General features: G+C 43.3%; 1 protein-coding gene across 1 annotated transcript; it reads left to right on the top strand.

Annotated features, from left to right (window-relative positions):
* Positions 1 to 108: 108 nt before the first annotated feature.
* Positions 109 to 24,022, top strand: LOC143941256 (mast cell protease 1A-like). The gene is made up of 6 exons (XM_077463295.1): positions 109 to 257; positions 1,236 to 1,333; positions 17,496 to 17,637; positions 18,487 to 18,628; positions 22,841 to 23,182; positions 23,951 to 24,022. Exons 1-6 carry the CDS (start codon positions 109 to 111, stop codon positions 24,020 to 24,022), a joined length of 945 nt encoding a protein of 314 aa, XP_077319421.1.
* Positions 24,023 to 24,184: the final 162 nt, after the last annotated feature.

The following is a 24,184-nucleotide window of genomic DNA, read 5'->3' as shown; positions in this document are numbered from 1 at the left end:
TATACTGTATGTATTGTTCAGAACAGCAGGGATGGGTCCCAATTATTTGGGTTGTGGTCCATTCAGGGGGATGACAAAGACAGAAGGAGTACTCAAGCATTCCCAACCATGCATTGTGAGGAGTTCTGGGTTGATCCAGTAGAAAGGAAAGAACTGATTTACAGTTTTCCTACGATTGTTAATTTCTGGTATAGGACCTGGAATTTGGAGGCTCTGAGAGATTTTGGGTGGGAAAGAGCCTCCAGCCCTGATTACAGGTACTTTGGTTAACCCACCTGCAAGGTGTCTGTGAGGCCGCGTACACACGCGCGGACTGTTGGCCCAACCTTGTCCGCTGAACAGTGTTTGGGCGGACAGTCCGCTCGTGTGTGGGCTTTCAGCGGACAGTTTCAGCGGACAGTTGGACGGACAAGGTTTTACGGAAATTCCGAAAAACTGTCCGCTGAAACCTTGTTTCAACGAACAGTCCGCCCGTGTGTAGGCTTGTTCGTCAAACAAAGTTCCGCGCATGCTCAGAAAGGATTTTCAAGCCGAAAGTTATAATGCAGTGTATAGGACGTCGTATTTTGCGTCCCGTCGTACGTGCCGTTCACGTCATCGCGCACGGTTTCAGCAAACTGTTCGTTCGTCGTGTGTGGCCATGTCCGTCCATGCTAAGTTTGAGCGGACTGTTCGCTCAAACTGTTGGACGGACAAAGTTGGGCCAACAGTCCGCGCGTGTGTACGCGGCCTGAGGTGTTGAATGGAACAGTACACAGTTGTGAGAAGGCTGTGGACTCTCTGGCTACTGAAATGCTGCTTTGGCTCCTATGACCCTTTTACTGGACCCCCAAAGCATGCAGCAACCTTAAACCCTTGTGCGGGTCTAGTTTATACTGGAAGTGAGCTGCAGGTTAGTTTTCTGTATGGACTGTTATGGACTAGGTTATGGACTGTTTTTGTTTTTTTCTATGCTGAAGGAAAGCTTTTTTTGTTTGGCTGTTTTGAAAAATAAAAGACAGTTTGTTTTCACAAAAGTTGGCTGGCTGGTGATCCGGAACCACACATTATCACACTATAGATAGATATGGCATACATACTGTATCTCAAACACCTCTATAAATGTGTCAACTGCATTCTGGTTAAGAAGGAAACTGAAAAGGGAAGTAATATAGATGATAACATGTATATTTGCCTTTACATGTCAAGAGCCCGTTTTTTTGATTTCATACATTATCATTCTTTTATTTCACAAGGGCAGAAGAGGAAAAAAAACATTTGCTGCAGAAGAAATCCATCATGAGAACTGTCCTTAGCATACTTCTGATTGCAGCTTTTCTACAGACCTGTTTAAGTAATTTTTCATTTACCTTACCTATAACAGGGAACAGTGCATGTACAATGTATGGAATATTAGTTTAATTACCAATTTAATGGCTTGTATAGATGGGGAAATACTGCGTGCTTTTAGGTAAAATTGGCTTAACTCATTCTGCGTCTTACTTCCTTCTTATCTATAATGAAGGATAACTAAATCCAACAACAAAAATGCGATATACTGCAGCTTACAGGCCCTCGATGTGGTGGCTGCATTAGTATGTGTTTTTTTTCTAGCAAAGAAAACTTTCAGCAAATATAGAAAATACCTGTTGATTTGGCCAGAAATGCAGTGCCCTTGTCATTTCCTATGAGCTGCACTAAAGAATATCTTCCTTCCTAGCTATCTTTGGTAAACCACCAATTAGCCTGCTCCCCATGTACTGGAGATGAAGAGATATGGACAGGTTTGTAGTTTATATCAGGTGAACAACCAGGGGTGACAGCTGGTGCTGGGACAAGGTGATCCAGCGCCCAGGGCAAAGACGCCAAATTGTGCCCCCTCTTTCCCTTAGGGTTAGGGTCAGGGTGCCCCTTACCCCTGCAATAAAGCATTGCGCCGGGGCAGCTGTCCCTCCTGTCCACCTCCTGTCCCGGCCCTGGTGACAGCACTAGATACAGTGGAGAATAGCCATCCAGGAAGTGTAATAGTTGCAGGATTGTCAGGTGAAAATAAAGCAAAAGAAGATAGAAAAAAAAAAGAAAACAAATGCAACCACCACATCTAAGAACTGGTAAGCTGCAATATATTACATGTTTGGTTTTGGGCTAAAATGCACTTTAGCTGCTTTTGCATTCCTGTTGACGTGTATTAGGGAAAACCAGTCCAAGTGCAAGCACATGCCTATGTATGTACAGTGGTGTGAAAAAGTGTTTGCCCCCTTCCTCATTTCCTGTTCCTTTGCATGTTTGTCACACTTAAGTGTTTCGGAACATCAAACCAATTTAAACAATAGTCAAGGACAACACAAGTAAACACAAAATGCAATTTGTAAATGAAGGTGTTTATTATTAAAGGTGAAAAAAAATCCAAACCATCATGGCCCTGTGTGAAAAAGTGATTGCCCCCCTAGTTAAAACATACTATAACTGTGGTTGTCCACACCTGAGTTCAATTTCTCTAGCCACACCCAGGCCTGATTATTGCCACACCTGTTCACAATCAAGGCATCACTTAAATAGGAGCTGCTTGACACAGTAAGGTCCACCAGAAGATCCTTAAAAGCTACACATCATGCCGAGACCCAAAGAAATTCAGGAACAATTGAGAAAGAAAGTAATTGAGATCTATCAGTCTGGAAAGGGTTATAAAGCCATTTCCAAAGCTTTGGGAATCCAGCGAACCACAGTGAGAGCCATTATCCACAAATGGGGAAGACATGGAACAGTGGTGAACCTTCCCAGGAGTGGCCGGCCGCCCAAAATTACCCCAAGAGCGCAGCGACGACTCATCCAAGAGGTCACAAAAGACCCCACAACAACGTCCAAGGAACTGCAGGCCTCACTTGCCTCAGTTAAGGTCAGCGTTCATGCCTCCACCATCAGGAAAAGACTGGGCAAAAATGGCCTGCATGGCAGAGTTCCAAAGAGAAAACCACTGCTGAGCAAAAAGAACATCAAAGCTCGTCTCAATTTCTCCACAACACATCTTGATGATCCCAAGACTTTTGGGACAACATTCTGTGGACCGATGAGACAAAAGTGGAACTCTTTGAAAGGTGTGTGTCCAAGTATATCTGGCATAGAAGGAACACTGCATTTCATAAAAAGAACATTATACCAACAGTAAAATATGGTGGTGGTAGTGTGATGGTCTGGGGCTGTTTTGCTGCTTCAGGACCTGGAAGACTTGCCGTGATAAAAGGAACTATGATTTCTGCTGTCTACCAAGAGATCCTGAAGGAGAATGTCCGACCATCTGTTCGTGTACTCAAGCTGAAACGAACTTGGGTTCTGCAGCAGGACAATGATCCTAAACACACCAGCAAGTCCACCACCGAATGGCTGAAGAAAAACAAAATGAAGACTTTGGAGTGGCCTAGCCAAAGTCCTGACCTGAATCCTATATGACCTTAAAAAGGCCGTTCATGCTCGAAAACCCTCTAATGTAACTGAATTAGGACAATTCTGCAAAGATGAGTGGGCCAAAATTCCTCCAGGACGCTGTAAAAGCCTCATTGCACGTTATCGCAAATGCTTGGTTGCAGTTGTTGCTGCTAAGGGTGGCCCAACCAGTTATTAGGTTTAGGGGGCAATCACTTTTTCACACAGGGCCATGATGGTTTGGATTTTTTTTCACCTTTAATAATAAACACCTTCATTTACAAATTGCATTTTGTGTTTACTTGTGTTGTCCTTGACTATTGTTTAAATTGGTTTGATGTTCCGAAACACTTAAGTGTGACAAACATGCAAAGGAACAGGAAATGAGGAAGGGGGCAAACACTTTTTCACACCACTGTAAACCTTTAAGGCCTCATGCACACTAGACATTTTTAGACATATTTACAGCAGCTGTTGTTGGCAGTAGATGTTTTTTTTTCTACAGTCATTAAACTCTCCATCATGTTATCCTATGAGTCCATGCACACAGAGGCTGTTATCAGCAGTTTTGGGCAAACGCAATTTTGTAAAAGCGCTCTAATGCAGATAAACTCTGTTAAACGTTTATAAATGCTCAAAAACATCACTCACCAGCAGTTTTTAGCGTTTTTGATCCATTGAAAAAAAAAATCTTCCAAAAAAATAGCTAATGCGGAAAGACTCACAAAACGCTAATAAGCGCAAAAAAACACTATTGCAAAAATGTTGAAAAAAGTTGAAAAAACTCACAGCAAAGCTACTGGCATTTTTATAACAATATTTTAACGTCCAGTGTGCATGAGGCCTAAGGATTTTGTGAAACTCTTATATGCTCAATTTTGGTCTCATCACTCCAAATGACTTTGTGCCAGAAGGTTTGAGGCTTGTCTCTGTGCTATTTGGTGTATTGTAAGTGGATACTTTGTGGCATTTGTGTAGTAATGGCTTTCTTCTGGCGACTCGACCATGCAGCCCTTCTTTCTTCAAGTGCCTTCTTATTGTGCATCTTGAAACAGCCACACCACATGTTTTCAGAGAGACCTGTATTTCATCGGAAGTTATTTGTGGGTTTTTCTTTGCAACCCGAACAATTTTCCTGGCAGTTGTGGCTGAAATTTTATTTGGTCTACCTGACCATGGTTTGGTTTCAACAAAACCCCTCATTTTCCACTTCTTGATTACAGTTTGAACATGGCCGATTGGCATTCTCAAATCCTTGGATATTTTTTTATATCCCTTTCCTGTTTTATACAGTTAAACTACCTTTTCCTGCAGATCCTTTCATAATTCTTTTGCTTTCCCCATGGCTCAGAATCCAGAAACGTCAGTGCAGCACTGGATGAAAGATGCAAGGGTCTTTCAGGTGTCCAGAAACTCATTGACCTTTTATACACACACACAAATTACAAGCAAACAGATCACCGGTGAGGATGGTTCCCTTTAATATCAGGCCAAAATCACCAGGGTATGTAACCTTTTGATCAGGGTCATTTGGGTAGTTTCTGTTGCCATAATGATTTAAAAAGAGTAAACACAGTTGATTGATAATACATTCAAAATTAATCACTGCACTAACATTAAATAAGGTGGTATAAATTGTATGGTAACAATAAAAAGCATAAAGGATGAATGTATGTAGCGCTAAAAACATAAAATTATAAAGTAAGTGTTAAAACAGAGTCCTTGTTCAGGGAAACAGATGGAACCACCCATGGTGTAGACAGAGACACAATAAGGTGAGCATGAAATTATCCTCCACTGAACATCAACACACTGGGCCTCTTACCAAAAAGGCAACTCATCATGGTGTAGTATTTAAAACCAGGGTGAATTTATTTCATAAAAAACAGCCAGGGTACTCACATTTTGTTAGATAAAAGCAGGCATGTCAGAAGCTACACTCTATCATGGATATCAATTTTTTCCAACCACAAAGATGGCCGCGGTCTGCACGTTACAGCGTTGTGACGTCAGCGCTCCACCCTACACAGCGTTTTGTCCAATAGGAGCATCATAAGGAGCTTTGTCGGAGCTCATCATATCCTCTTTATAAAGGAGGGAAGGTGAGATATGCCCCTGCACTCCACCCAGATGATGCCTTATGAGGCAAAACATGACGGGATGCTATGCTGATTCCACTGTTACTGTCCTCTTATAAGCACTTTTTATACCATGGAAATGTGAATGTATTCCTATTGTTTACATATTAAATATCCATTTATTCCTTACGGAATTACGCTATGTGCCCTGCTTCTTCTCTTTTGTTTATCTTTATGGGTGGGCTGATGGCCCATTCTTATCTAATTTGCTGACATCCACCGCCCTGAACATCCCTCTGGAGGTTGTGTCCATACAGTGAGCCTGAATCATCCCAAGCTTGATTGACTCATTGGGTATACACCTACGTGAGTTCAATCCCTCTGGTAAGCGATTGGTGATCCTGGTGGTGGATCTCCTATCAATTTACATCATTATTTTTTGATGCACATTTATAATCCAATTGACTATCACTAATCCTATTGGACCATAATTTTTTGATTTTTTTCTCTTTCAAGGACTTTTCTTGGTCCCCAAGTTTCACCTATGGACACTTTCTTGTATTTTTGTATATTCAGTTGATGTCATTCGTACACTTAATTTTTTACTATATTGATTTTAGTTCAGTTCTAAAATTGTTCATTTGTTAGCACTGCACTTTTCCAACTTTTTTACATTTTACAATTGATTCACTGCTGTACTGGCTGCTATTTTGTCCTATAGACAGCGTGGTATATGTGCTTTTATAGTTCCCCCTGCACTCTAAGCCTCTCTTTCATCCGCCGGAAACAGAACCACATCATAACCGAATGTTTACACCACAGCTAAGACATACATGACTTAACACACCCACGGCGGCCATGTTTAGGGAGACCAGACAACTTGCTGTCGGAAATTCCGAGTGTGTGTACATAAGCCGGACGCACAAAGGTCCACGCATGCTCGGAATCAAGCAGAAGAGCCGCACTGGCTATCAAACTTTTTCTCGGTTCATCACATGCCTTGTATGCCACCGCGTTGTTGATGTTCGAAATTTCCAACAACATTTGTTTGATTGTGCGTATGAAAGATAAGTTAGATCTAACATCCCTCGGAAAAAAAAAATCTATGGTTTTGTTTTCGGAAAATCCTATCATGTGTACAGGGCATATGAGCACAACTATATATAAAATAATATGCAAAGTGGTTAAAGGGAAGCTTCAGAATGGCAAAGATGTTTTTATTACAAATTATGTGAGCAGACTGCAGTTCCTCTTTAAGAATTCATCATATGTACTATTTATGTTATTGCCATCATATACAATGTCCCAGCTTTGTACTATTGAATTATTTTTAAATGCTGTTATCAGGTTGATTGGTTCTGAAGTTGTCATATACTGCAAAAACTGGCAGATGGTCACTAATTAATAGTCCACTTATTATACTGTTTACAGTATCATTTGTAAATATGTTATTAATTAACCGCTTCAGCCCTGGAAGATTTTACCCCCTTCCCGACCAGAGCACTTTTTGTGATTCAGCACTGCGTCACTTTAAAGAGGAAGTAAAGGCAATCTAAAAAAAAAAAAAGCACCCTGCAAGGCAATGGCATAATTAGCTAGTATACATAGCATACTAGCTCATTATGAATAACTTACCTGAGAACGAAGCCCCCAAAGCATTCCTCCTTCATTATCTTCACCGCTGCCATGTATCCTGGAGTGACTTCCGGGTCTCGCTGCTCCGGCACCGGAGCCACGATGACGTCACTCCCACACATGCGCACGGGAGCCACCAAGAACAGCATATCCCCATTAGCAGCAACATGCCCAGTGCACCTGCGCACCGCTGTCAGCGATGCCTGTCTTTTTGCAATTATCTCCTAAACTGTGTAGGTTTAGGAGATATTTCTTGGACTTACAGGTAAGCCTTAATCTAGGCTTACCTGTAGGTCAAATTGTTTGTAAGGGTTTACAACCACTTTAACTGACAATTGAGCGACCTGTGATGTTACATCAAAACAAAATTGACGTCTTTTTTTTCCCACAACTAGAGCTTCCTTTTGGTGATATTTGATCACCTCTGTGGTTTTAATTTTTTGCGCTATAAACAAAAAAAGAGCGACAATTTTGAAAAAAAAGCAATATTTTTTACTTTTTTGCTATAATAATTATCCCAAAAAATATATAAAAAAACTAATTTTAGTTTAGGCCAATATGTATTATTCTACATATTTTTGGTATAATAAGCATATAGTGATTGGTTTGCGCAAAAGTTATAGCGCCTACAAAATAGGGAATAGATTTATGGCATTTTTATTATTAAATTGTTTTTTATTGGTAATGGTGGCGATCTGTGATTTATATTGTGACTGCAACATTATGGCGGACACATCAGACACTTTTGACAGTATTTTGGGAACATTGGCATTTATACAGCGATCAGTGTTATAAAAATGCACTGATTACTGTGAATATGACACTGGCAGGGAAGGGGTTGAACACTAGGGGGCGATCAAGCATTTAAGTGTGTCCTAGGGAGTGATTATAACTGTGTGGGGATGGGCTACCACTGATATGACAGCGATCACTGCTCCCGATGACAGAGAGCAGTAGATCCCTGTCATGTCATTAGGCCGAACGGGGAAATGCCTTGTTTACATAGGCATTGCCCCATTCTGCGGCTACGTGACAAGATCGTGGGACTCCGGCGGACATCGAGTTATGCTGTGCGCGGCGGGCACAGACGCCCACTAGCCCCGCCAATTAAAGGGGACGTACAGATATGCCCATTTGCCCACTGCTGCCAGTGTGCCAAAGTATATCGGCGTGCGGCGGTCAGCAAGTGGTTAAAGTGACACAGTGTGAAGGTATCCTAGTGGGTTTGGTGATTTTTAGATACAGATTCATACTATATATAGTGTTAAAAAAAAAATCTGTCATTTTATGTTTTTTTTATAAACATTCCCTCTCCAGTCCTTAAACAGCTCAATACTAGAACCTGGTAGTCCTCTTGGAACAAGAAAGGACCATCCCCGAACTGTTCCCACAAAGTTGGGAGCATGAAATTGTCCAAAATGTCTTGGTATGCTGATGCCTTAAGAGCTCTCTTCATTGGAACTAAGAGGCCACGCCCAAGCCCTGAAAAACAACCCCACATCATAAATCCCTCCTCCACCAAGTAGTTTGGACCAGTGCACAAATCAAGGTCCATAAAGACATGGCTAAGTGAGTTTGGGGTTAAAGAACTCTACTGGCCTGCACAGAATCCTGACCTCAACCCGATAGAACACCTTTGGGATGAATTAAAGCTGAGACTGTGAGACAGGCCTTCTCGTCCACATCAATGCATGATCTCACAAATGCACTTCTGGAAGAATGGTCAAACATTCCCATAGACACACTCCTAAATCTTGTGGACAACCTTCCCAGAAGAGTTGAAGCTGTTATAGCTGCAAAGGTTGGGCCAACTCAATACTGAACCCTACAGACTAAGACTGGGATACCATTAACCACTTCAATACCGGGCCATAGTCAAATGACGGCCACAGATGGGATCTCCCATCCTGGGTGGACGTCATATGACGGCCGCGGTATTTCGCCGCTCCTGCAGGCCCCCGGGGGCCCGCAGCGCAGCGATCGTGGATGAGCTGTGTCTCTCGGACACAGCCCATCCCCGATCTGTGTGGTTTCCATCGATAGCGACCCCCCCGCTACATGTGACTGGCCATGTCCAATCACAGCCGGTCACATGTACTGCGCCGTTACAGCGCTCGTGCACGCGCCTAGGGAGCGTGCAGAGCGGCAATCGGGGATGCGGCTTGTCACCCTGACACAGCCCAACCCCGATCGCAGTAAAGAGCCAATGAAATTGGCTCTTTACCACGTGACCGGCTGTGTCCAATCACAGCCGGTCACAGAATGTAAACAAACCGCGGTAACGAGATGTTACCGGGTTCTTCTCCTCACACACCGATCGTGTGTGAGAAGGAGATTGCGGTAACATCTCGTTACTGCTCAGTGTACACACCAATCACACTGATTACCCCCCCAATAAAGATTACCTGTCATCACCCATCACAGCTCATCTGAGTACCCGAGTACCTGTCAGCCCATCTGAGTACCCGAGTAACTGAGTACCTGTTCCAGCCCATCTGAGTACCCGAGTACCTGTTCCAGCCCATCTGAGTACCCGAGTACCTGTCCCAGCCCATCTGAGTACCCGAGTACCTGTCCCAGCCCATCTGAGTACCCGAGTACCTGAGTACCTGTCCCAGCCCATCTGAGTACCCGAGTACCCGATTACCTGTCCCAGCCCATCTAAGTACCCGAGTACCTGTCCCAGCCCATCTGAGTACCCGAGTACCTGTCCCAGCCCATCTCAGTACCCGAGTACCCGAGTACCTGTCCCAGCCCATCTGAGTACCCGAGTACCTGTCCCAGCCTATCTGAGTACCGAGTACCCGAGTACCTGTCAGCCCATCTGAGTACCCGAGTACCTGTCACAGCCCATCTGAGTACCTGTCACAGCCCATCTGAGTACCCGAGTACCTGTCCCAGCCCATCTGAGTACCCGAGTACCTGAGTACCTTTCCTAGCCCACCTGAGTGCCTGTCCCAGCCCATCTGAGTACCCGAGTACCTGTCCCAGCCCATCTGAGTACCCGAGTACCTGAGTACCTGTCCCAGCCCATCTGAGTACCCGAGTACCCGATTACCTGTCCCAGCCCATCTGAGTACCCGAGTACCTGTCCCAGCCCATCTGAGTACCCGAGTACCTGTCCCAGCCCATCTGAGTACCCGAGTACCCGAGTACCTGTCCCAGCCCATCTCAGTACCCGAGTACCTGTCCCAGCCCATCTGAGTACCGAGTACCCGAGTACCCGAGTACCTGTCCGAGCCCATTTGAGTACCCGAGTACCTGTCAGCCCATCTGAGTACCCGAGTACCTGTCACAGCCCATCTGAGTACCTGTCACAGACCATCTGAGTACCCGAGTACCTGTCACAGTCCATCTGAGTATCGGAGTACCTGAGCACCTGTAAGCCCATCTGAGTACCCGAGTACCTCTCCCAGCCCATCTGAGTACCCGAGTACCTGAGTACCTGTCCCAGCCCACCAGAGTGCCTGTCCCAGCCCATCTGAGTACCCGAGTACCTGTCCCAGCCCATCTGAGTACCCAAGTACCTGTCACAGCCCATCTGAGTACATGAGTACCTGTCACAGTTTATCTGAGTACCCAAGTACCTGTCACAGTTCATCTGAGTACCCGAATGCCTGTCACCAGCCCGTCGGAGTACCCAAGTACCTGTCACCAGCCCGTCGGAGTCCTCGAATACCTGTCACCAGCCCGTCGGAGTCCCCGAGTACCTGTCACCAGCCCGTCGGAGTATCTGAGTACCTGTCACCAGCCCATCGGAGTACCCGAGTACCTGTCACCAGCCCGTCGGAGTACCCGAGTACCTGTCACCAGCCCATCGGAGTATCCGAGTACCTATTTGCAGCCCATGCCTCAAAGAATACACATTGGAGTGTTTGCTTTCCAAAATGGAGTCATTTTGTGGGTAATTATATTGTCCTGGTGCTCCAGGACCTTCAAAAGTGTGATAGGTGGGAACGAAATGAGATGTGTAATTTATGCTCCTAGAACGCCTGAAGGTACCATTTCCATGTTGGACCTCTGTATGTGGCCAGGCTGTGTAAAAGTCTCACACATGTGGTATCGTTATACTCAGGATGAGTAGCAGAATGTATTTTGGGGTGTAATTTTTGCTATGTACATGCTTTGAGTTAGAAATATCTTATAAACTGACCACTTTGTGTAAAAAATAAATATGTTTTCATTTTCTTTCCACGTTTTCCGAAGACTTGTGGAAAAAAATTAACTGTTCAAAAGACTCATTATGCCTCATAGAATATACGTTGAGGTATTTGCTTTTCAAAATGGGGTCATTTTGTGGGTAATTCTACTATCCTGGTGCTCCAGGGCCTTCACAAATGTAATAGGTCGTTAGGAAATTAGAGGTGTCATTTATGCTCCTAGAACCCCTTACGGTGCTCCCCGCATTTTGGACTTCTCTGTGTGGCCAGCCTGTGTAAAAGTCCCACACATGTGGTACTTAAGGTGCTGAAGTCACGTGGTTCTGAGTTCCAGTCCAGAAGTTGTTGCTGACTCCATGGTCCTGGTCCTCCTGACCAGCCCCCAGGGGCCCTCATGGCCTGGGGTGCGGATCCATCCGTTTCCGAGCCTCGGAACTGGCTAGTTCGAGGCACAGTAACTGGAAGGAGGATTCTGAGGTGTTCCAGTGCTGTTCCAACTTTGGAGAGGCCCAGCAACTCTACATAAGACCAGGGGAGGACTCTTCAGAAAGAGAGCCACGCACAAGGTTGGCTGCTCGGTAAGAGCCTGGAAGCTGAGCTGCCATGGACATTGAATCCACAGTTCTTACAGTATCGCCGGACCGGCTGAAAGATTCTGGTACAGTAAGAAAAGTTCCTACCTCTATCCTTCCAGTTATACCTAAGTTTCCAACCAAGTCTACGTGAGAGACTTTGAAAAGCTAGAATTACCTGTTGGCTGCTTAACCCAAACTTAAGGATTTATCCAACCGTTAAAGAATCCAGTTGCGAGTGGCTATTCCCTGGATTGTGTACAGAGACTTTTATTGAAGTCAGCAGTTTCAAGCACATGAGCTAAACTTTACCCTAATACCCTCTATTCCGAACTTAGAGACTGAGTTTGTTCAACTGGTTTATGCTAAATAAAAATCCTAACAAGGAATTCTAGTGTCGGTCTCTACAGTTACTGGGTCATCAACCCTGGGAACCCCTAGACAAGAACAACGAGTACAAGCTGGTGGAGGTAATCGGTAAGCCCAGAAAATGTCAGCATCTTCGGGGGTTAGTGCTACACTTATGGAACAATTCATTTAACCACTTCAGCCCCATCCATTTGGCTGCCCAAAGACAAGAGCACTTTTTGCGATTTGGAACTGCGACATTTTAACTGACAATTGCGCAGTCGTGCGACGTGGCTCCCAAACAAAATTAATATCCTTTTTTTTCCCACAAATAGAGCTTTCTTTTGGTGGTATTTGATCACCCCTGTGGTTTTTATTTTTTGCGCTATAAACAAAAATGTGGCACCAATTTTGAAAAAAAAGCAATATTTTTTACTTTTTGCTATAATAATTATTCCCCCAAAAAATGTAAAAAAACAAAACAAATTTTTCCTCATTTTAGGTCGATATGCATTTTTCTACATATTTTGGTAAAAAAAAAATCGCAAAAAGGCATTTATTGATTGGTTTGCGCAAAAGTTATAGCGTCTACAAAATAGGGGATAGTTTTATGGCATTTTTATTAATAATTTTTTTTACTAGGAATGACGGCGATCGATTTTATCGTGACTGCGACATTATGGCAGACACATCGGACACTTTTGGCGCTATTTTGGGACCATTCACATTTAGACAGCAATCAGTGCTATAAAAATGCATTGATTACTGTGTAAATATGACAGTGAAGGGGTTAACCACTAGGGGGCTAGGAAGGGGTTAAATGTGTCTAACTGTTAAGGGGCGTGGCTTAATGTGATATGACACTGACCGCTACTCCCGATGAGAGGGAGCAGACAATCAGTGTCCTGTCACTAGGGAGAACAGGGAGATGGTTGTTTACACAGGCATCCCCTGTTCTGCAGCTCCGTGAAACACGAACGCAGGACACAGGCGGACATCGAGTCCGTGGGTCCCATGGGCATGATCACGGAGTTCGCGGCAGGGGTGCACACAGCGGCAAAGTTAAGGAGACGTATATTTACATCTATTTACCTGTACGTGCCATTCTGCCGACGTAAAAGTGAGTGACCCGGTCCTTAAGTGGTTAAATGTGTATTCTGTTTTATTGTAACAAACCAATAAAGTGCCATGGCCAATTTCCTTGCCAAATGCTTGTCTGGCACTGATTATTCTTACATCCAATGTTTATTGTGGTTTTGGGGTGGGGTGGCCTGCAATCCCATGACTTACCCTTTTCAGATATATCCAAAACTATAAAAAAGTATTACCTTTACATATACTTTAATCTGCATGGATCAATTTTCTCATCCCCGATGTGTACTGAACCTAAGCAGACAAAATGTAGTAACTGGCTCATCTATAGAGCCACCTCCTGTTTTTTTGTATATTGAGCCTCCTCTTTGTGTTGATGGAATACTAAAAAAGAAGATTGAATTTAATACCAAGTTGCCAGACCTTCATATGTTTTCAACATCTGGTCTACCACAAATAAGATGCAGGACAGTGGACCCATATATTGTATTATGTAATTTATAAATGACCATTTAATGCTAATACAAAAACCATGTGTAAACTTGGAATTTCATGGTGTTAAATGTGAGTTACAAGTGAGATTTAGAGGCTTACTACAACACAATTAGACTATATTATTGCTGTGAACAGTCTAGCATTGTCATAAGTATCTGTACATATAAAATCTGAACTGTCCGTTATTTCTGTAGAGTTGTCTATATAATAGAAGTTGTGGTTAGGAGTACTAAGAGAAGCTCAGCTCTTTCATGTGCACACTTTATAAATGGTGCTCATTAACCACCTCAATACAGTGCAGTTACACCCCCTTCCTGACCAGACCAATTTTCAGCTTTCAGCGCTCTCACAGTTTGAATGACAATTACTCAGTCATCCTACACTGTATCCATATGAAACTTGCGTCCTTTTTTCCACACAAATAGAGCTTTCTTTTAGTGGTATTTAATCACTAGTGGGTTTTTTATTTTTTGTGCTATAAATAAAATAATACGTAAATTTTGTGAAAAAAATGCCTTTTTCTTAGTTTCTGTCATAAATTTTTGCTAATTAGTAATTTGTCTTCATAAATTTTGGCCAAAATTTATACTGCTACATATCTTTGGTAAAAATAACCCACATTAGTATATATTATTTGGTCTTTGTGAAAGTTATAGAGTCTACAAACTATGGTGCCAATCACTGAAAATTGATAACTTCTGATCAGGCCTTCAGTACATCAGGTGTACCTCATTTCTTGAGACACTAACAAGTCAGGAAAGTACAAATACCCCCCAAATGACCCCTTTTTACAAAGTAGACATCCCAAGGTATTAAGTAAGTAGCATGGTGAGTTTTTTTAAGTTGTCATTTTTTCCCACAATTCTTTGCAAAATGAAGATTTTTTATTTTTTTTTATTTTTTTTTACTAAATTGTCATATTATCAGGTTATTTCTCACACACAGCAAATGCATACAACAAATTACACCCCAAAATACATTCTGCTACTCTTCCCGAGTACGGCGATATCACATGTGTAGGACTTTTACATAGCCTGGCCACATACAGAGCACTAACATTGATGTAGTACCTTCAGACGTTCTACGAGCAAAAATTACGCATCTCATTTCTCAACCACCTATTACACTTTTGAAGGCCCTGGAGTACCAGGACAATGGAATTTCCCATAAAATTACCCCATTTTGGAAAGCAAACACCCCAACGTATAATCTGTGAGGCATAATGAGTCTTTTGAACGGTTCATTTTTTTCCAGAAGTTTTTGGAATATGTGGAAAAAAATTAAAACGCATTTTTTTTTTACACAAAATTGTCAATTTATAAGATATTTCTAACACATAGCATGTATATAGCAAAAATTACACCCCAAAATACATTCTGCTACTCCTCCCGAGTATGGCGATACCACATGTGTAGGACTTTTACACAGCCTGGCCACATAGAGAGGCCGAACATTGAAGTAGTACGTTCAGGCGTTCTAGGAGCATAAATGACACATCTCATTTCATTCCTACCCATCACACTTTTGAAGGTCCTGGACCACCAGGACAGTGAAATTACCCACAAAATGACCCCATTTTGGAAAGCAAACACCCCAACGTATATTCTATGAGACATGGGCTGCAAATAGGTACTCGGGTACTCTGATGGCCTGGTGACAGGTACTCGGGTACTCTGATGGCCTGGTGACAGGTAATCGGGTACTCTGATGGTCTGGTGACAGGTACTCGGGTACTCTGATGGTCTGGTGACAGGTACTCAGGTACTCTGATGGTCTGGTGACAGGTACTCGGGTACTCTGATGGTCTGGTGGCAGGTACTCGGGTACTCTGATGGCCTGGTGGCAGGTACTCGGGTAGTCTGATGGCCTGGTGGCAGGTACTCGGGTACTCTGATGGCCTGGTGGCAGGTACTCGGGTACTCTGATGGCCTGGTGACAGGTACTCGGGTACTCTGATGGCCTGGTGACAGGTACTCGGGTACTCTGATGGCCTGGTGACAGGTACTCGGGTACTCTGATGGCCTGGTGACAGGTACTCGGGTACTCTGATGGCCTGGTGACAGGTACTCTGATGGTTTAGTGACTGGTATTTGGGTACTCTGAAGGGCGGTGACAGGTACTCATATGGACTGTGACAGGTACTCGGGTACTCAGATGGACTGTGACAGGTACTCTGGTACACAGATGGACTGGAACAGGTACTTGGGTACTCAGATGGACTGTGACAGGTACTCGGGTACCCTGATGGACTGTGACAGGTACTCGGTACTCTAATGGACTGTGACAGGTACTCGGTACTCTAATGGACTGTGACAGGTACTCGGGTACTCTAATGGACTGTGACAGGTACTCGGTACTCTAATGGACTGTGACAGGTACTCGGGTACCCTGATGGACTGTGACAGGTACTCGGTACTCTAATGGACTGTGACAGGTACTCGGTACTCTAATGGACTGTGACAGGTACTCGGGTACCCTGATGGGCCGTGACAGGTACTCGGGTACCCTGATGGGCTGTGACAGGTACTCGGGTACCCCGATGTGCCGTGACAGGTACTCGGGTACTCTGATGTGCCGTGACAGGTACTCGGGTACTCTGATGTGCCGTGACAGGTACTCGGGTACTCTGATGGGCCGTGACAGGTACTCGGGTATTCTGATGGGCTGTGACAGGTACTCGGGTACTCTGATGGGCTGTGACAGGTACTCGGGTACTCAGATGAACTGTGACAGGTACTCGGGTACTCTGATGGGCTGACAGGTACTCTGATGGGCTGTGACAGGTACTCGGGTACTCTGATGTGCCGTGACAGGTACTCGGGTACTCTGATGGGCCGTGACAGGTACTCGGGTACTCTGATGGGCCGTGACAGGTACTCGGGTACTCTGATGGGCTGTGACAGGTACTCGGGTACTCTGATGGGCTGTGACAGGTACTCGGGTACTCTGATGGGCTGTGACAGGTACTCGGGTACTCTGATGGGCTGTGACAGGTACTCGGGTACTCAGATGAACTGTGACAGGTACTCGGGTACTCTGATGGGCTGACAGGTACTCTGATGGGCTGTGACAGGTACTCGGGTACTCAGATGAACTGTGACAGGTACTCTGATGGACTGTGATTGACAGGTACTATGAGGGGTGGTGACAGGTCCTCTTTATTGGGGGGGGCAATCAGTATGATTGGTGTACACTGTATGCGGTAACGAGATGTTACCGCAATCTTCTCCTCACACACGATCGGTGTGTGAGGAGGAGAACCCGGTAACATCCCGTTACCGCAGTTTGTTTACATTTTTGTGATCGGCTGTGAAAGGATCACAGCCGATCACGTGGGTAAACAGCCGGCCAATGGCTGTTTACCAGCGTCGGTGACGAGCAGTGTTCCCGGGGAACACGCCGCCACCGACGTGCACGCACAGCGCGCTCGCGATCGCGCGCATGCGCCGTGCACGTTCGGGGTGTGACCATCTGTGATCGGCCGTGACTTCATCACGGCCGATCACGTGGTAAACAGCCATAACGAATGGCTGTTCACCCCCTTCGGTGGCGTGCGGTGTCTCCGTGACACGCCGCCACCGAAGAAACAGGGATGCGCGCGCACGATCGCGCGCATTCCCTGTTTAATATGACGGCCTCCCGCCACAATAGGTGCGCCGCCTGGCCATCATTTGACGGCCGGCGGTCAGCAACTAGTTAATAACTATTTTGTCTAGATGTCTGTTCTGGAATTGTAGGAGGGAGAGAAGCAAATCCACACTCCAGACCTTACATGGCCATAGTACATTTGGAGAACTCATTCTGTGGAGGCGTTTTAATTAAAGATGACTGGGTTCTAACTTCGGGCCAATGTAGTTTGTAAGTATTCTTTTTTTGTTGGCAAGATAACATATCTGTAAAGAAGAGGTGCAACTAGTAGTGGTTGCAGGACTCATAGACACAGGATAATGTATAGGATAACAACATCTTTATCTGACCAGCAGGCAGACTGGCTGCATTAGGGTACAAAATCCATGCTTAGGTGCAAAAATACAAATATTTAGAAGGAGGTGTAGGAGGTTTCTTCTGCATGAAATTCAGGGTGAATTAGACTTTCTATAATAACTAGAATTATGAGTTGCCTATTGCAAATTTTTAACTTGTTACATTTCATCATTCCATTCCAAGTCCTGGCTTCTATGGACTATAGCTTAAAGAGTAATATGACCAGGGGTGGACTGACCATTGGGCCACCCGGGCACTGCCCGAGGGCCCCCGTGCCACTAGGGGGCCCCATCAGGGTTGCCAGCCTCAGTAAAACCAGGGAAAGTATGTAAAAATCTGTGGTTTTTTTTACACCTGTCTCAGAAATGTCCCTTACCGACATCCTTTTGGTCTAAAAATCACGAGATTATAGCTGCCCCACCTCTCCAGTACCTTCTCAGCCAATAGAAACATGTCTGTGTATACTGTGTGATTGTATACTGTTTGTGTGTGTTTGTGTATACTGTGTGGTCCCATAATGTCTGATTACCTGGGGGCCCCATAATCTCCGATTGCCCGAGGGCCCCATTAGTTGTCAGTCTGCCCCTGAATGTGACTATAAAATTAGGAAAGGGTAGGACACCTATACCTGTCCTATGCCCACCTATATTCTAGACAACGTATGCTTGGGTTTACTATCTTCTATTACATATGAAGTTCATATTTCTAACCTCTTGTTTCCAGAACTGAAAATATAACCTCAGTGACCCTGGGTGCACATTACAGAGACCTGGGATCTCATTTACAGATTATTAATGTAAAAAGATCTATCACACATGAGCATTTCAACAGGAAAAACTTCCAGAATGACATTCAGCTTTTGCAGGTATGATCTATCTATCTATCTATCTATCTATCTATCTATCTTATCTATCTATCTTATCTAGGTATCTATCTATCTATCTATCTATCTATCTATCTATCTATCTATCTATCTATCTATCTATCTATCTATCTATCTATCTATCTATCTATCTGTCTATCTGTCTATCTGTCTATCTGTCTATCTGTCTATCTGTCTATCTATCTATCTATCTATCTATCTATCTATCTATCTATCTATCTATCTACAGTGCCTTGAAAAAAAGTATTAATAGCCCTTGAAATTTTCCACATTTTGTCATGTTACAATCAAAAACTTAAATGTATTTTAATTGGATTTTATGTGATAGACCAACACAAAGTGGCACATAATTGTGAAGTGGAAGGAAAATGATAAATGTTTTTTTCAATTTTTTTTACAAATATGTGAAAAGTGTGGGATGCATTTGTATTCAGCTCCCCTGAGTCAATACTTTCTAGAACCACCTTTCGCTCCAATTACAGCTGCAAGTCTTTTTGGGGATGTCTCTACCAGCTTTGCACATCTTGAAAGTGACATTTTTGCGCATTCTTCTTCTTCTTTGCAAAATAGCTCAAGCTCTGTCTGATTGGATGGAGAGCGTCTGTGAAGAGCAATTTGCAAGTCTTTGCCAAAGATTCTCAATTGGATTTAGGTCTGGACTTTGACTGGGCCATCCTAATACATGAATATGCTTTGATCTAAACCATTCTATTGTAGCGCTGGCTGTATGTTTAGGGTCCTTGTCTTGCTGGAAGGTGAATCTCCAGTCTAAAGTCTTTTGCAGACTCTAATGCCCAGTACACACGAGGGAATTCTGCTCAAGCTTGGCTTGCATACACACGGTCACACAAAAGTTCGCTTAACTTTCGACCATCAAGAAAATGGTGATGCCACCACCATGTTTCAGGAAGGGGATGGTGTGCCCAGGGTGATGTGCAGTGTTAGTTTTCCACCACACATAGCATTTTGCTTTTAGCCTAAAAAGTGAAATTTGGGTTTCATCTGACCAGAGCACCTTCTTCCACATGTTTGCTGTGTCCCACACATGGCTTCTCACAAACTGCAAACAGGACTTCTGATGACTTTCTTTCAACAATGGCTTTCTTCTTGCCACTCTTCCATAAAGGCCAGATTTGTGGAGTGCACAGATAGTAGTTGTCCCGTGGACAGATTGTCCCACCTGAGCTGTGGATCTCTGCAGATCCTCAAGAGTTACAATGGGCCTCTTGGCAGCTTCTCTCATTAATTCTCTTCTTGCCCAGCCTGTTAGTTTAGGTGGATGATCATATCTTGGTAGGTTTGCAGCTGTGCCATACTCTTTCCATTTTTAGGTGATGGATTAAACAGTGCTCCGTGAGGTGTTCAAAGCTTGGGATATTTTTTTTATAACCTAACCCTTTAAACTTCTCCACAACTTTATCCCTGACCTGTCTAGTGTTTTCCTTGGCCTTCATGATGCTATTTGTTCACTAAGGTTCTCTAACAAACATCTGAGGGCTTCACAGAACAGCTGCATTTATACTGAGATTAAATTGCACATAGGTGTACTCTATTTACTATTTAAGTGACTTCTGAAGGAAATTTGTTCCACTTTATTTTAGTTAGAAGTAAAGGGGGCTGAATACAAATGCACGCCACACTTTTAACATATTTATTTTTATTATTTTCTTTCCACTTCACAATTATGTGCCACTTTGTGTTGGTCTATCACATAAAATCCCAATAAAATACATTTACATTTTTGGTTGTAACATGACAAAATGTGGAAAATTTTAAGGGGTGTGAATACTTTTTCAAGGCATTGTATCTGCAGCACTACACCCGTAGGGGTTGCAGATGATTGGGTTCTCCACTCCTACACAGTCAGGAAACAAGTATTGACTTAAATAGTGAAGTGCCTAAGGAAGTAGTGACTGCTAGGTGGGTAATTCCAAAAAACGATACAAAAGTATAAGGAGGGTAAACATTGAGAGCGAGGGAAAAAAAATGGAATTAAAATAAGATAAAATAGAGATAAAAATAAAAATAGAAATAGATAAATAAATAAATGTGAGTGAAAATACAAAAAAAGGTAGCTCAAGTGAAAAGTGTATATAAATATTCAATAATTAATTGATGAAATCATCTTAAATTAATATGGGTATCAAAAAAGTGCTCAGTGAGCTAATAGATAAACAGCATAAATAAATACAGTGATAAGATTAATCGTAATAAAATGTGAAAGAAAATATTAATGTATATAATTCAATCAATTGGTGGTATATAGTTCATAGAGAATTCACAAAAGTTAAAGTTCATAAGTGAAGTTCATAAGGGGTTAAAATTCATAAAGTGTTGACAAACAGTCTTCCAATCATGTATTTTGTCTGGACTCTCACCTTCTTCCTTTGTATTATGTGCATATAATCATTTATTAAGTGGACACTTCCGTATACTGCTGCATAGTGACTCTGGCATAGAATCAATTTCTGAGTAGCACTCCTCTCTTTGTTCCTCCACATAGAAGATCTCCGTCACTTATCAATGTGTCAAAGAAGGAAAAGAGAAAGAAAACCTCCACTAGTGCAGTATGTTTAGACCAAATGGATACATTTATTAAATAACTAAAGATGGTCTCTTACAATATAACAGTATAAAAACAGGGTAAAAATGTCTTCTGACAAACGTCCATCTCAGCCAATCCCTATGCGTTACGGCCAGGTGCCTTCATCTGGCTTTTTTTTTTTTCTTGCTCTCAATATTTACCCTCCTTATACTTTTGTATCCTTTTTTGGAATTATCCACCTAGCAGTCACTACTTCCTTAGGCATTTCACTATTTGAGTCATTTTGCTTTTGCGTGAAATTCTACATAAATCCTTTTTCTTTTTGGTGTTATTGTGAACACTTTTATTTTGCAGCATTTGTGAATACACTTACACCCGTTTACACGCATGCAGCTCTTTCTTATTTACTCCCAGTAGCGCAAAGGCCTTTACTACTTTCAGGCAACATGTATTCTCTACACTTTCTCCAGACACAAGGATCAGTCTTTGTCATGTTTTTTTTTTTCTTTTTGTTTTATTAAGGGTAATAACTTAGATGGGGGACAAGAATTAGGGGATGCCCAACTTAAAAGCAACAAAACAAGGGACAACGTCCTCCCTATGTACAACTCTTCCTCCTCTTTTCTATGCCCATCTCTGATTGATTCCTCTCTTGTCAACTGACAGTCTCCAGTAGAAAAGCAAAAGCCCCATAAGGGCTAGGAACTCTGTCCCTTTTGAAAGTAGCACACCATGTTGTAGACTGCATCCTGGAGTACCTCCAACTCCCCATGTAGACACTCTTCCTAACTCTATCAACCACTGGAAATTCCAGCCAACTTGACTGCTTCTCCACCAGTATGCCTGACTGCTCCAGAGATCTCCCAGGGCAAGGTTAGGGAAGATTTAGGCATCCGGCTTCCATAGAGACCTGCTACATGTGGCAGTCTCTCCCATTGTAAGTCCCTGACCGTGCTGTAGTACTCACACTGTCCTCCTTGCTCCCATAGTTTATGCATAGTTTAGTCTCTACAGTCCCCTATAACAACAGAGTGTCTAGCTCAGATCCACTACTTTCATAAAACAGTTCAAAACACAAGCAGCTATTTGTGATTATCTTCAAACAACATCCCTCTCAGTCTAGTCAAGGGTAGCTCTTGTAACACAGGTTAACAGCCGGAGGGATCCAAGACCCAAGAACAAAGGGTCAGCCATTGGAAATAGAGAACCCTGGTAGCAATTAGGGACCTCCCCACCATATCCGGGTCTTCTGGAGAGGCTGCATGCAATTTGGTTGCTCACACACTGTTTCTGACAGTGGAGAACCCCCACTTGCCCAGCTACCTCTTCATCAGGTATGTCCTCTCTGAGCTACCGAAGGAGGAAAGCTGAAAAACTTTTAATCCCTGGTAGTGTTCAGGTACCCAGGGAGTTGTGGGAAATAGGAGTTAAAAGGGGCATATGCCTGCATTTGAGCATGGTCAGTGAATGGTCACTCAGCTACACCGTAATTTATTTTCTATTAATACCTATCATTGATTCATATAATTTACCAGGTAGAATCACCCCCTAGGGTACACATACTAAACCACAAATCTATAGCAAAACATAGCAACTTCATAGTATGATTTACCATTTTAATGGACAGATCTATTTTTTATTTATTTCAGCTGGCACATAGGGCAAAGCTAGGAAAATATGTAAACTATATAATACTGCCAAAAACATATGACGATGTTGCAGATGGAACAGTCTGTGAATCTGCTGGCTGGGGAACACTTGAAAATAGCAGACTGTCTGATAAGTTAATGGAAGTCAATGTCACAATTCTAAACAGAACGAGATGTAGCAGAAAATGGAAAAATAAATATCAAATAACGAATGAAATGCTGTGTACCATTGTAGGACGTGAAAAGAAAGATGTTTGCAGGGTAAATATAATTATCTGTATTATTATAATTACCCAACTCAATGCTACAGACATACAATACCCCAGAAGTTTTAATACAATGAATACAATCAGGGCCGGGACAAGGGGTGGGCAGGAGGGGGAGCTGCCCTGGGCACTGTGCTATCATGTCAGATGGGGGGGCACTGCAATGAGGTTGGTGGAAGGGGATTTGCATTGAGAGGGGGCATTTGGGGGTTTGCAGGGGATAAGAATTGTTCTAGCACACCTCCCTAAATGTCCTCTCCTAGGAATGGTGATTTGAAGGGATTTGTGCCTGGAGTGTAATTTTTTGGGGGGTTTGTGCTGGAAAAGGTGGATGAGAGGGAATTTGTGCTAGGAGGGATTTTTTTTTGGGAGGGGGGAGGATTTGTGCTAGCAGGGATGATTGAAGGTATTTGTGCTAGGAGTGACAATTTGGAAGGCATTTGTGCTAGGATGGGGGATTGGGGAGAATTTGTGCTGGGAGGGGCATTTGGAGTGGGGGCAGAGGATTTGTGCTCACAGGGCAAATTTGAGGGGTAGAGGATTTGTAATAAGAGGGCAGAATTTTTTTAGGGGGTGAGGTGGATTTGTGTTGGGGGCATATGGGGAATGAGAGGATTTGAGCTGGGGGGACAAAGATTTGTGCTGGGAAGGGGATTTCAGCAGGGGTGGATTTGTATGGGGGGGGGGGTTATGCTTAGGGAGTAAACATGTAGATTGGTTCCCAGTTTTTTTTGGGGGGGGGCCTTTTGCTGACACATAATGCTCATACATCTTGGGGGGGGCAATTTGACATGTTCGCCCTGGGCTCTAGATGACCTTGTCCCAGCACTGAATACAATTGTATTGTGTAATACCACTACAGATTTCAATTCAATATGCACAAAATATTGTGTGTTATATCAAATACGCTCACTGACCAGGTGTATGAGAAATAAAAATTAGACCATCCTGCCACAGTTCTAAATAAACTTGAAAGTTCAGTCTTTGCATTGTGCATGGAAATTGTTAAAATAAACATGTGTCCTTCTTGAAACAATTTTAAACTTCTCAAGAAAGTTCTCTCCACTGTGAATAAAAA

The sequence above is a fragment of the Lithobates pipiens genome, unplaced genomic scaffold, assembly GCF_037356315.1.
Source record: "Lithobates pipiens isolate NorthernLeopardFrog02 unplaced genomic scaffold, aLitPip1_a1.2 Scaffold_3, whole genome shotgun sequence".
In the NCBI taxonomy this organism is placed as follows: Eukaryota; Metazoa; Chordata; class Amphibia; order Anura; family Ranidae; genus Lithobates; species Lithobates pipiens.
Note: the sequence above shows the minus strand (reverse complement) of the source record. Positions and strands in the feature narration are given on the sequence as shown.

Bases quoted from the DNA above. Each gene is read 5' to 3' on its own strand.
- LOC143941256 (XM_077463295.1), top strand. From the start codon at position 109: ATGCATTGTGAGGAGTTCTGGGTTGATCCAGTAGAAAGGAAAGAACTG. The intron at 258-1,235 runs GTACTTTGGTTA...TTATTTCACAAG, and splicing joins GCCTCCAGCCCTGATTACAG to GGCAGAAGAGGAAAAAAAAC. The intron at 1,334-17,495 runs GTAATTTTTCAT...TATTTTGTCTAG, and splicing joins TTTTCTACAGACCTGTTTAA to ATGTCTGTTCTGGAATTGTA.